At 39.6% G+C, this 13,825-nt stretch overlaps 2 protein-coding genes across 5 annotated transcripts in view; both read left to right on the top strand.

Moving 5' to 3' along the window:
• The window catches only part of ppp6r3 (protein phosphatase 6, regulatory subunit 3), a 34,104-nt gene extending 29,276 nt beyond the window's left edge, over positions 1-4,828 (top strand). For 3 of the 4 annotated variants that reach the window (XM_044357524.1, XM_044357523.1, XM_044357521.1), the window contains exons 24-25: positions 1,946-2,020; positions 2,272-4,828. In XM_044357524.1, the coding sequence (XP_044213459.1) occupies positions 1,946-2,020; positions 2,272-2,323 (127 nt within the window). In that variant the 3' untranslated portion in view covers positions 2,324-4,828. The remainder of the gene's footprint in view (positions 1-1,945; positions 2,021-2,271) is intronic. The other variant, XM_044357522.1, reaches the window with a different exon arrangement.
• Positions 4,829-6,948: 2,120 nt separating this feature from the next.
• Positions 6,949-13,825, top strand: tmem170a (transmembrane protein 170A). The gene is made up of 3 exons (XM_044357091.1): positions 6,949-7,255; positions 9,388-9,558; positions 9,947-13,825. The coding sequence occupies exons 1-3, from the start codon at positions 7,141-7,143 to the stop codon at positions 10,075-10,077; spliced, it is 417 nt and encodes a 138-aa protein (XP_044213026.1). The 5' UTR covers positions 6,949-7,140; the 3' UTR covers positions 10,078-13,825.

Below are 13,825 nucleotides of genomic sequence, written 5' to 3'. Positions count from 1 at the left end.
CTAATTGTTACATATTTACCCACATTACAGCCACAACATATCTATCACATCACCGTCATTACAGTATGCTATTAGTATGAAGGCTGGAGTGTGCCACTTGAATAATTAAAAAACTAAAGTTTAAACTAAAGTTATTAAATGAACATCTTAATAATGCACTATAACAAAGTGAAGGGGAAAAAAAGATCATTACAGTTGTCAATTAATGCTACTTCTTATTCTGTCTTAAAATTATTAATTCAAATTGAAGATTAAAAATTTTTAAAAGCTTTTAAATTTAAATTGTTTACTAACTTGGTCATTTCTGTCTGTCAGATCCAGATTGAAATATCTCAACAATTATTGAATGAATTGACACCAAATATGTGGTGCTAATCATCAAATGTTAGCATGCTATCACTAAAAAGTAAGATGGTGAACATGGTCAACATTATACCTGCTAAACATCAGCATGTTAACATTGTCATTGTGAGCATCTTAGCATGCATGTTAGCATTTAGCTCAAAGCACCTCTGTCTTAGTACAGCGTCACAGAGCTGTTAACATGGCTGGACACTCTTAATCCTGTTTGTATTTAGGTGTCAGACTTACACATCTTTAACTGGAGAGAGCTGTTGTTATATTGAAGTGAAAACAAAAACAGAAAACAAATGAATCTTGAAACTGAGTGTGACTGGCAGACACTCAAGTAAATACATAACAAAATCAATAGATCATTTTAATTTGACTGTAATTTTTCCAGTGCTGCACTCTTAGCACCATCCATTATGGTGCACATGGACTACACACAAACTACAGCAGAGTTGTCACTAAATATTCCTCATGGCCCCGTTTACACCTGCATGCAGCTCCAGTGATCTGATCACAAGTGGACAGCTCTAAATACAGGTGTGAACGCACTCAAGGTGCATTGAGATCCAATCACTCAGACCACATTCGGAGGTGGTCTGGGCCGCATGTGGCCACATTCATTTAGCAGTGTGAACAGGAATGTGTCCTCTATTTTGCGGTGGACTAGGCACAGGAATTGCGTTGCTGCCACCCAGTCGGCGAAGCCTCCTTCCAAAGCTGTGTTCAACTTGTTTCATAACAGGATAGAGAAATGCGTTAATTTGGCTTTCCGTTTTTTCTGTGAATTAAAAAAAAAAAAGACCACTTCCTGTTTTTTTTCCTGTTTTTCCTGTTGCCCTAACCCATTTTCTTTTTTCAAATTGGCAGTTGGAATAGAAATGAAACCAAAACCAGAAAAAAATACCTTTCTTGCTCGTCTGTCTAAAAACATTATTTCAGAAGCTAAAAGTTCATTCTGTTTCCCCTGGATAGTTTCCTCTGTCCTGTCAAGTTGATAAGTACAGTTTTTAGTTTTGCTGTGTTGCTGGACATAATGGAGTTTAGGATTTATCAGGAGGACAGCTGCTTTACTCCAAACAGTTTCACTGTATGAACCTGGACTGTGTGTGTAACAGCTGACCTATAGGATGTGTAGAAGAACACAAAACGTTAATTAACATTAGATCATGACAGATCCTGTCAGCGTGTTGGAGATTTGAATAATCAATGAAGTTACGCTACTATGCCTTGTGTGTAAGTGGTCCCTCATGTTAATGCAAGGTGTGAACAGGGCCATGTTCACTGCATCATGTCTGGAATCGGGCTGTGAATTTGATCTGTGGGTCAAACCACCAAAACAAATGATGATAGGTGTCTGTTCTATAGGTCCTGTAAGGTAACATACAGCACAAATGCATCTCCCACGTCGTGTTGTCTGTCTTATTCAATGTTATGTTTTTGTGTTTTTTTTTAACAGCCTGGACTGAATCTGACTTTGTTCTATTAGTGGGTTCCATGAGGATGTGCTCTAACATACTATGAGAGTTGTGTTATTATGATTCTGGGCTAGCTCTTGAGTGAACTCGTTTCTCCTCTCTCCCATGTGTCCTGTAAGCAGTGAGAAGTGTCGGTCCACTGTGGAGCTTCCTAATGGTCCTCTAGAGGAAATGTCAGCCATAGAGGAGGCCAAGTAAGTCTGACTGCCTTTCACTCTCAACATCCTCCAGGCTGCATCACTAAACCAAGAAACCCCTCAAATGTCATGTCCTTGCTAACATGCTGCTGCTGCATACTGAGCTCTCATCTCAGCACTCAGAGAAATGTTTCTGTAGTTTATAATAACTTCTTCATTGCTTTAGTATTCTGCAGTAGACACGTTTCCTTTCTTTCTCTCCCTCATCTTTAAATGATCCACCTCTCCATCTTTATGTTTCTTCCCAGATTGGACCAGAGTGCCGTGTCCTCAGAACCAACTGTAAATGGGCCGGCGTGAGGGTTGCCTAGTGTCAGCCAATGGCCAGCCTGTTCTGCCATGCAGGGCCTTCCTCCTGGTCAATCAGCGGAGGCCACTGCTCAGAGCTGTACCAATCACACGCCCCCACCAGGACCAGCAATACTCCCATCGGCTCATCACTGACAGTCAGACAGACAGACAGAGAGAGAGACAGGTGTACAGACAGAAGATGAACTGAAAAGCAAAATGAGAGACATACTCAAATGGATACAGAATAATTTTTTTTCTGCATTTGTTTATATACTATTGTTCTTATGAGGTGATGTGCGACTGATATCTTGCCACTCAAAATTAAATAGTAATGTTGCTATAGTTAAAGAAATGATTGTATGAATAAAATATTTTATAAAAAGAAAAATGTATACAGAAACATAAGATGAATTGCCACAGAAGCAGGAATAGCAGATTGGTGACCCAACCAACCACTAAACTGTTGTTAATGGCTGGATCTGTTATCCTGCATAACAGTCTGACACTTAATACAACAGTTGCTCTATTTAAAAGTCTCACCCACCATTGGTCTGTGTCTCTGAGCAAAGCTGCTCCTATGAATTGAAACACATTTTAAAAACTTCACTCAAAGTTTTATTTTGCTGCAGGTATTATTTGTAAATGTTTCTCTCTTGTATTCTTCTGCTTTGATTAAGATTTGACAAGCCTTTTGGTATAATTTTTTATTTATTATGGAAGCAAGATGATGGTTATGTTTTGTTACTAAAGAGCCATACCAACATGTTCTCTCTCCTTCTAGCAGACTGCGTTCATGCTAACTGGGTTCATACCTCACAGCTAGAAGGCTAAGCATGAGAGATGTCACCACAGCCTAAACTGCGAGCTGTAAATGTAATCTGAGCTTGTGTTTTTAGTCCCAGCTCAACTTCGTCAGAACCACAGTCCTCTTCTTCGGCCCCCCCAAACTCCTTTTTTTTTTTAAAAATCCCAAGTGCTTTTTTACAAAAGTGGTCCTCAACTTTGGGGTCTCCCTTTAGATCATGTCACACTTAGTAAATCCCATCACAGGTTGAGTCGTATAGACAGTGTGCAGAATTCAGATTTTAACTTGCTACAACATTTTAGGGAAATTAGTAGGGAAAGGAAAGGGCTCGCTACCGATAAAACTTCAAGCAGGAACGTGAAATGAAATCAAAAATACATTTAGAAAATTAGAAGTATTGCTGGTAAGTGAAAGCATCCTTTACTCTCTGCAAGATCAGCCAGTGTCCAGCCAAGTAGAGCCAGGTGTAAAAACTGCATGTCTGAAGACAACTAGTTCCAAGTTATGGATGTGGAAAGTGGTGAAAAGGTCAGACTAAATAGCACAGCGTTAAGAAAGTCCAGGGGGCTGTGTTGGTGGGGGCATGTTGCTACAGGTACCACTGAAAACATGAAACTAGATCCAGGAAGTTCAGTTGAAGTGATTGATCCATGAGTTTGAAGGCCTATCAGATGCACAGCAGTGTACAATGCTGTCGTATAGTGTTATGAAAAGTAATTACCAGGAATGTGAACTGGCACCAACTTGATTGGCTAGACTGCCAGATCACAATGCATTTTATTCTGGTAAACTTCAACTATTTTGTGAAGTTCAATCAGAGGTCGCTGTGTGTACTTTGCCTTTTTTTTTTTGTGCGCCCCAAGTTTCAGCACCCCAGCCATACCAATGCAGTTTTTTTTTCTTTGTTGTGCTATTGTCAGTCTGAAAGCAGCTAGTTTTTAAATTTGAATCACTGCTGCTACTTTAAACACTGCCTTCATGAGGCATGGATTGACTTTCAAAAGTTGAAATTTCAAACTTGGCTGTTTTTAAAGGTTCCCTGTGGAGTTTTCTTTTTACATTCAGTGTTTCTCGCTAAAACGCATTGTCTGTATCCTTGTTAATGCATTTGCTTCCTCCATAAAACATTTGAAAAGGCCAGTATCCTGTTGAAATCTGCATTGTTTAATTTTACATCCATATTTATTTGCTAGCAGTTTTCTTCTTTCCGGCTTCGGTGTTTCGGCTGCATTTATTGGCGTGTTACTGCCACCTGCAGATCAGTGGGAGGGTGTCGGACTATTGGCAGGAACGAGTATCAGCTCACCCGCGTGCATGCATATGCACAATAACAAACAAAACGGGGACCCACTCATAAAAACATTGTACTATTAGTGGTCAAAAACTCTACAGGGTACCTTAAATTGTTCACAGCCAAAACCTGCCACAGGTGTCTTCAGATGTAGTTGCCCTTATATAATGTATAGATTATATATAGTCTATTATATAGACTTTTAGCTCTGGGTTGGTCTTACTAGTCCTTGAGAAACATAACTGGCTCTTCTCTATTTTTTTAACATTATAAAGGACCAACTGTTAGGATGGGCCAATTGTTTGTCTACTGTGCAAAAATGAACATTGGTTACATTGGCTATATACATTATATCGCTCCACATTAGGTAACTGTGGCACTGAGCCCTAAATAAACCAATCATCAATGCATCTACCTGCAGCTGGGATGTGAATGATATTATTTTGGACTGCACAGTCTTCTGCAGCTTGTCAGCAGCCTGGGCTTTTTTTCCCCTCCTTTCTTTCCACGGAGCACCTTACTTTCCGCCTCACCCAATGTGACATTTTTCAACTTGGTAACAAATGGTTGGGATTGGTTCCACAACACTGAGCCTGCAGATATATCCTTCCTAAGGACACAAACACCTTAATCTTCATCCTAACCTGTAGCATTTCTAAAGGTGGTGTTTCATTGAGATGATCTTCATCACGTTACCAACCACATTTCCACTAGTTTGATAACTTGCCCTGAAAGCAGTGGCTGTCCTTTGTTGTGTGAAGAGACTGTGGGGGTGAATTATCAGCATGCAGGTGCTACAGGTTTTGTTTTTCTTATGGGTTTGTTACTCCGAGTTTTCTGTACCAGCATTGGAAAGGGAATAAGCTATATACAGATTATAGTACAATTTAACCCCCACGTTTTTTGTCAGATTGTTAATTAAATTTCATCTTAATTTCTGAAGCAAAGTGGTCTTGCAGATGAATTATTGGGTTTGTCTGTCATGGGAGGTTTTAGGAGGCCTGGTGCAAAATCCAACCAGAGGTTTCTTTGGGGATTGTATCTTGAATATTCTCATTATTGAACTTCAAAAGCTAATTTCCAAACAGTAAAAATCAAGTAATCTCTATACAATTACATGTTAATGGTTTTAATAATTTTCCTTCATGGGATAACATTTTCCCTGGAATCTGTATTCACATGTCAGTGTGACACATTGCATTACATAGTAGATCCCAGCTGTTACCATATCTCTCTCTGGACTGGAAACCAGCCTAACCATTAATATGATGTGAGTTTGTGAAAACTTGAGCTGCTGGGAACTTATGAAGTTTAATGTTCAAGAACAAGGATGTCGTCAAACACTGCTACAAGATTCTGGCAGCCATGGAAAACCTGGAACAGGTCAGAAATATTTAAGTTCTTTCCCTTTCTGAACAAAGGTAATGTAGGATGTAGGCTGAGCCGAAACGAAAGCTGGGGCATGAATTTTACATGAAAACAGACAAAAAGTATGTCTGAACTCCAACAAGAACAAACTGTGACATTGATCAGAGCAAAAGTCCATCATTACTTTAAAAGCTATCCATTGTGTTCTGGCATATTCTATTTACAGCATTTTGCTATGAATGTTCAATACCACTAAACCTCTTCCTCTGTGAGTGATACTAAAGAAAAATATGAAAGTATCAATCAGAGAAAATTATTGGAACACTTTGCCCATTTCCACAACTGTATGCACCTGCCCAGGTATCATTCACACTGATCTGAACCTATAGAGAGCACCACAGTTCAATAAAACCAATACATATATCATTTGATTAAATACCAATATGGTATGTATAGAAAAAACATGACTCATTTTGGGATGGCACTCTACAAACTTAAAGTGTAGAGTGTTTGTATGTTTTCCTTCCAAGCAGCCACTGATTTTATTTTACTACTGTATCAACTATCCTTAGAGACTTGGATTGTCACAAACTATTATAATTTCATACTGTAATAACTGCCTGGTAACACTCTTGACAAATGCATTTTGCACCACCAAAAGAATTATGTAACTTTGACCAGAATACAAGCAGACATGATATTCACTGATCAATTTTCAAGCATCTATTTTCCATATCCTGTTGAATTGAATGGAAACATGGCTCTCTGGGGCCATGTTTGTAGTTCTCTTTCTGAAAAGCTGGGCGCAGTTTGTGGAAACACTGGATTTAAGCGTTGGTTTCGCCCAGGGCAAAGATGTTCTCATCCCCGCACAAAACATACAGATTTGTACAAAACACAAACAGTTGTACACCCAGGCTAAATAATGACCTTTCTAGCCTACGTTTGTCCTACACAGAGAGCGGCATCTCAAATGCACTTGTATAAACGATTAGAATGATCCCTGGGTTTAGTCTTTCAGGCAGCCCACCGCATATGCAGTTCTCCCAAACATCCTTTAACTCAACCTCAACATTAATCTTCATCCTCAATTGTGTACAGAGTTTAATATTTAATATTCAGCGTCGTTTCCAACGTCTCATGTATTTGTGCGCAGCCGGAAGGGCTACTGCCTGACAGACCAGCTTCAGGGAATAAAATACGTGACAACCACTTCTGTTGACAGCTAACGTTAGCTAAGCTAGCTTGATGCTAGCTAGTGTTGCGACCAGATCGCGTCTCACTGAATCCTTCACCGCCTCTCATGGTGTCACGTCTGCTCTCCGTCCTTCACTCCTGCAGTGTCGACTGTCGACGTGAGACATGCAGGACAGATATAGTGAGATCGGCTTCGTCCAGCAAATACTCGGGTTGAATTTAGTGCCGAGAAAAAACGGCACACACCGAGGCAACGACACCTCGCTCAGCGACTTCTCAGGTACAGGCTGTCTTATAGCTAATACTGTACACAGGGCTCAACATGATACCAATAGTTCATTGTTTCTTTTTCATTAACGTTGATTGTGCGCAATTCCTGTGACATTTGATCCCTGTAGCTGTTGGACGCTAGTTTGTAGGCGTTAGCAATGTTGAGGTACATTCGTTAAGCTAGCTAACTTCCTGCTTCATCACAACGGTTGTTTTTAATCGTCAGACTGCGATGGTTAACACACGTATGCTGCTATTTCCAATTAGAAAATAGGTCGAATAAATAAACAATTCCAAAAGTGGTAAAATTGTGTAATGAAAATAAGAATCCATAGCATTTTTCTTAGCTAGCTTAGGTGGGTATTTTCCTATGTATCTTAGTGTAATTAGTGTGTTAAAGTAAGAGCATGTGATGTCAATTGTGTTGAACTTAAGCTCTCCTTTGTCATAGCATTGAATGCGTAGAAGCCGCGTTAGTGGAAGGGATTAACATAACTTTACAGATAAGTTGTTGTTGTGTGTGTTTGGTGTATACAGAGTTGGGTAAGCTACTTTCAAAGTGTAGCGAGCTAAACTACATTAAATGAAGCTCCCCTACACTGAGCTTCACTTTCCCCCAGAGAATGTAGCAGGCTAAACTACAGCAACATGGCAAACGTAGTTTGCTACATCAATCCTATTTTTGTATTTTTATTTTATTATTATTATTATTATGATTATTGTATTTTATATGATTGGTAGTTTAAAATTGCTATTTTTATTAGGCCCACTCTGTACAAGTAGCTATATCATCTCTCAACTAAAGTAAGGAAGGAAGCTTTGTATGTATGTCTGTCTGTATGTATATATGTATGTATGTCTGTATGTCCTTTGCATTTCTCTTTAACTGTTTATCTGATCAACCCCACACTTGGCGGATGTGTGGCTGGGGACCCAAGGGAGTGCCGTGTCAAATTTGGTGCAATCTGAACACACGATATATTTAATATTAATAAACTTCGAATAAACCAGCAATCAGTGAGCTGCTCCACTCTGTGCAGGGGCAGGGCAGAGCTTCAGAGCTCTGCTGACTGACTCCATTGCTTACATTGAAAGCACATTTCAAGGAGATCTTTTAATAGCCAGTATGAATAGGAGGAATGATTACAGTGAGGAAAACCTCTTTCACTGTTCATATGGACACTTGACTGTTGCTTCCAGACACTTGAAAAATTGTGAACTTAACCTTTAAGGCTGCATTACTCTTCAGTATTTTTTTTTTTTTTTTTTACTGTTCTAGCTCAGTGAATTGAACAAACATATAATGTTATATATATACATATAATATTAACTGATGTATTCACATATATAATGTCATAAAATGTCATAAATGACAGACAGAGGTCTTACCCAGGGGTCCAACACAAGTCCCTTTGTACCCAACAGAGGTGTGGATTACTTGTCCTTGACTTTTGTTGTACTAAATTATCTCAGTCAAGACTATTTATGTATTACTAACTAAATATTATGAATCATTCATGATTAATGTTAATTTCACCTACCAATTGTCTCTGTGTTGGTGTGGATATTGATGTGATCAAGAACATATTATGACTTGTTGAGGACTCTTAAGATAAAGTTTGGGGGCTTGGGCTCGCTCTGGGACTGTGCTGTGTGACTGGAGTGCAAAATTCTAGTTGTTCCTCCACAAGACTCCAGAGGAGCTTCAGGTCTCCTTGTTATAGATTCTTCAAGTGTGTGAGCCTTTATTAGAGGGATGAGCAGCATTCTTCCAAAACACAGTGGGGAAGATCACCCATAGCTGTTAAGTTAGGATCTGAGATCTGGTTACTGAAGACCACAGCATATGATTCACATCATTTTTATACTCAACAATAATTCAGCTTTTCCTTTCATTTGTCAACCACTTGTAGATGAAATAGCCACTGAAGTGTATATGATCTGCTGTAACTTGCAACACTTTTGTTCTCTGTAGAGGAAATAAAGGGAACAGAGCCAGACAGCTAGGATAGCATTTAGATAGATGAATAATGAGTGAAGTATCCAAATTAATGGCCCCAGTGCACTATGGAACTGTGAACGATCTGCACTTTGATTGGCATCAATTGATATGTGGTTGTATGTTTGGTGTGTTTTGTCCAGAGATGTGGTATGGGGTGTTCCTGTGGGCAGCGGTCTCCTCTCTGGTCTTCCACCTGCCTGCAGCTCTGCTGTCCCTCGCCACACTACGACAGCACAAGATGGCCCGTTTCATGCCCATCGCCATCCTCCTCATGGGCATCGTCGGGCCAGTATGCGGAGGAGTCCTCACCAGTAAGTCCTCTGCCTACGTGTGTGTGTGTGTGTGTATGTGTGTCTGCTTGGATTATGATAGAGATGTCCCAATCACACAGCTGCCCCGTGCATAGTCGAGCTGCAATGTGAAAATGAGATGAGATAAAACTTGAATTCATCCTGGAAAATGTTGTGCTCAGAATACATAGTGAAAATAAATCTAGAACTATATAAAACAGCATGAGATATAGCATGTTCATTAGATATGTACAGTATTGTGCAAAGTAAAGTGAGAATGCTTTCAAAAATAATGACAGATAATTTACAGTTCAGTAAACATATGACTTACAAGACATTGCTGGCTTATCAGACAGTAGGTCAGCTGGTAAACACCTACATGTTTGTTTTTTGTGTGTGTGTTTGTAAGGTGCAGCCATAGCCGGTGTGTACAAGGCAGCAGGGAAGAGGATGATCTCTCTGGAGGCGCTTGTTTTCGGTGTGGGACAGTCCTTCTGTGTCCTCATCATCTCCTTCCTCAGGGTACTCGCCACCCTCTAGCAGCGCTGAGGCCTGCCTGCCTGCCTGGCTGGACCTGACACCAGTCGTACCTTCTCTCGACGGGACCTGAGTTTAACACTCGACCCTGGCAAATCCCAGGACACATGGAGACCAATCTGGCCCGAGACATGATCTCACTACCTGCTGATGGACCAGGACCAGAATAATTTTAATCAGCTGTTTTGAGAAAGAGCAGAGCAGTGTAAAACTGAAGGTGAACTATGCAGCGCTACACCTTCTGACTTGCTGCTGAGCCTTCTGTATGAGGTCCACCATAGGACAGCATAATGTTGCATTCACATCATATGGCAACCACACACTACAGAAGAGTTGTTTTTTTTTAAACTGAACACTAACCTTGAGCGTTCACATTGCCAGTACTCCTTTCAGGGTTTGGCAGTGCATTCCTTATTTATTCCAAAGTCAAGAGAAGCCCTTACAGTAAACAAACCTGATGAAATAGTGATTCCTGTATGATGTGAAGGCAGCAGGATGCTCCTCTGTTGGCAGGAGTTACAGGTTAGCAGCAGGATGGAGTTCTCCCTCTGACACTAACTTCTCTCAGGAGCTGTGTGTGTATGTGTGTGTTTGAGTCTGTTTGACTGTCAGAGAGACAGCAGCAGGTGGGCTGACAGGAAGATGATGGTAATATGCAAGATTCTGGCTTTTTTTCCCTTGAGGCCTTAATTTCTATTTTCTAACTTCCAAAGTGGTGTTTATCTTCAGGGCTGTCTTTCTTTAACACTCTTTGTCTCTTGCTGCTCCTTTTGCTCTTCTGTTCTATATTTTTTTGTCGAAATGAATTCAAGTCGGACTGCCTGTATGTTATTATTAATTTCCAAATTAGCTACACCTACAACATCTTCCCTTCTAACTTACTGTCTTCAGTGTTTGTATTTAGTTTAGTCCTGGTCAAAGCCCTGCAAACACAGCATAGAGAATGTCCTCACAGTCTCTCTGCTCATCCTCTGGGTTTGTTTGCTGAGAGTGAATGCAGCAGATCTTTGAACACAGGGAACGAAGACGGTCCGATTACTAAACAAACCCCCCCAAAAAACTGAGAGGAGCTTTTCATCTTTTCTTTTCACTCTTTGAATGATCTTTTACAGGTGTGTGTCTTTTTGTGACAGTGAACTGATTTGTATATATATTCTAAATTGTGTCCAGGTCTTTGTAGCTTTCAATCTTTATGACCAAATATGAAAAGCTGTTGTTTTTTCTGCACTAAATGTGCATCAGCTGGTTCAATAGAAGTGTGCTCCCTTGTAGTTTTTATGAGCTCATCAAATTCCCACAGTCCTCAGTGACTGCTTTTACTTGTTTTTGAATTGGTATTGTGTATATGTATCTCCAACATGCATATACAGACAAAATGTACATGTCATCCTTTGAATAAGCTCACAAGTGATGCTGTTTCTGTATTAGCATCTGCTTAGTAATGACTTCAAGCTAGCTGTTGACAGCAGAAATGTACGTCACTTCTCTTTGATTTTACATTGGTTTTCACTTGATATTTAATTTTTTTGTGTCTGTGTCTTTAAGAGAAGCTGCTTCTGTCAACAATGGAATGAGTCATTTCCAAAAACATCTTTTGCTTCCATTCACTTCCATCAAATTCTCCTGCTGGGGGGGGGGGCCCTGACCCCAAACCACCCCCCAGGTTCCACAAGTTATAGTTTGGTCTCCATACAAATATGAAATTAGGAATCGCACACACAGTGAACCTGGAGCCTTTAGGGGCCCGGGGCAGTCGCCATCTTCGCCCAGTCAATAATGGAACAGAGACGAGTCACATGGCGAAAATCCAGGAAGATTGTGTTGAGTGTTGTCACAACCAAACTTTTTTTTAAAAAAAATCTGGTGCAGATTGTTTTGCACATGAAATTCCAATTAGAAATGTTGTTTTCCCGTATGTCTGCTCATGTGGTAATCATCCTCTCCTCTTAACAGAGCTCAAACATGACGCAGCCACACCGACTGCTCTGAAATCTCAACATCCTGAACTGCAGCTGTATTTGCATATTTTCCTCATAATTCCCTCAAAGAATTTCTTTAACCCTCTCAAACCAAAGATGGCTTGAATTCTACATATGCACCCTGTACGTCACTGGCTACACTTCAGTCTTCTCTCCATCTGTTAGTTACATAAGCGGTGCCTCATTGGCTCTGTTGCCAGTGCATGTGAACAAGCAGCAAAACAAATTAAAGCTAGAATGTAATTTTGGCTACACAAAAATGGTAAAAATCAGGAGAGGCTAATATCAGCAGATTATAAATGACAAGACTACAGAAGTTCAGCAGCCATGGGACAGGAGTGACATGAAGACTTTGCTTTTGTTTTCTTGGAAACATATTTAATTGTGGGTCATCAGCTTTTGGAGCCATAAAATGAGAAAAAATTCCTGCCACACAAACACCATTAACTGCTTAAAAAGTTTAGATTTTCGTCAAAAATGTTGTTGATTTTATATTCAGCTGTGAACAGCTCTCTGTACATACAGTATGTCGGGGATGTGCATGTCATTTGAGGAGAGAGAGAAGTGAAAGTACACACTGGAAAATCAAAGCACTTCATTGAAATGTCTGGCTGATGCAGAAACTAATGAGCCTTGTGTGAAATGAAGTCTCGTCAACCCCTGGGCCTTGCTTTTACGCTGTACATTTTGAAGAATGTTTATTTTTTTATGGTTGTGTAATTTAGCTGCTTGAGTGTGTGTGTGTGTGTGTGTGTGTGTGTTCTGGTTCTGTTACAGCAGCAGATATCGCAGGGTTGACACTAAAACCTTCACATTGATCATTTTAGTCTGGATATTTTCTTCAACTGGTACTTATCACCAATAGTAACATACTCAATTTTTAATCTGTCCTCCTTGAAACCAATTGTTATCATCATCAGTTATATAACATGCTGATTTGACTGAGCTAACTAGCACTTTCAGGACTGGACACACTCATTAAACTCAAGTGTATTTCCCAAGAATTCATACTCTTTCAGAAAAGCAAAAGGTCAGAGGTCAGACTGCATGTGTGTATGTAAACTGTGGGAGATGGCGGTAAATGCACAAAGATACACACTGAACTGTTCAACGTTATCCTTTACATTCGACTTCCAGATGAGGTGAAAGTACATGTGCAAATGTTCTTGGAGCTGCTTAAAGTAGGAGATACACCAAAATGTTAAGTCAGAGCACTAAAAGAAGGTGTATAAGAGGCCCATTTCCTCCAGGAAAAGAAAAAGTTATTAATAAAATCATGAGACACGATGCCAAGATTTATTATTAGTTCAAAAATTTGACTCATTTTTACTTCAGTCATAATTTTAATTTACCATTAGTATTTTATTTTTGTCTTTTTTTTTCCTGGCAGAAATGAGCTTCCATACAGTCAGTTGTCCAATACAATGACTTTGCTTTGAAAAGAGACAACTTAACATCCATAAACCCCCTGCCTGTTGAGATATTCTTACAAATATTTAACAGAGAAAACATGGTTTATCTGGAAGGACCATACTATAATAAGTTTACAGGCAAAGCTGATAAAATACAGACAGAATAAAATGACAAATGTAAAGGTAATGCTGGAGTTTCTGCTGTAATGGAACCATTTATTACCATGTGGTATTGGCCACATTCCTGACTGGTTTTGTTCCATTTTTACCAGATTCAAAAGGTTTTAAAGGTTGATTTTACTATAGTAAATTAAGTGCCAATGGTTGATATTTTCATGAAATAAAATTGTTTCAACTATA

Source organism: Thunnus albacares, chromosome 7 (genome assembly GCF_914725855.1).
Source record: "Thunnus albacares chromosome 7, fThuAlb1.1, whole genome shotgun sequence".
Classification (NCBI taxonomy): Eukaryota; Metazoa; Chordata; class Actinopteri; order Scombriformes; family Scombridae; genus Thunnus; species Thunnus albacares.
This window is presented reverse-complemented; position numbering and strand designations above follow the sequence as displayed.

Bases quoted from the DNA above. Each gene is read 5' to 3' on its own strand.
- tmem170a (XM_044357091.1), top strand. From the start codon at position 7,141: ATGCAGGACAGATATAGTGAGATCGGCTTCGTCCAGCAAATACTCGGG. The intron at 7,256-9,387 runs GTACAGGCTGTC...TGTTTTGTCCAG, and splicing joins CTCGCTCAGCGACTTCTCAG to AGATGTGGTATGGGGTGTTC. The intron at 9,559-9,946 runs GTAAGTCCTCTG...TGTGTTTGTAAG, and splicing joins ATGCGGAGGAGTCCTCACCA to GTGCAGCCATAGCCGGTGTG.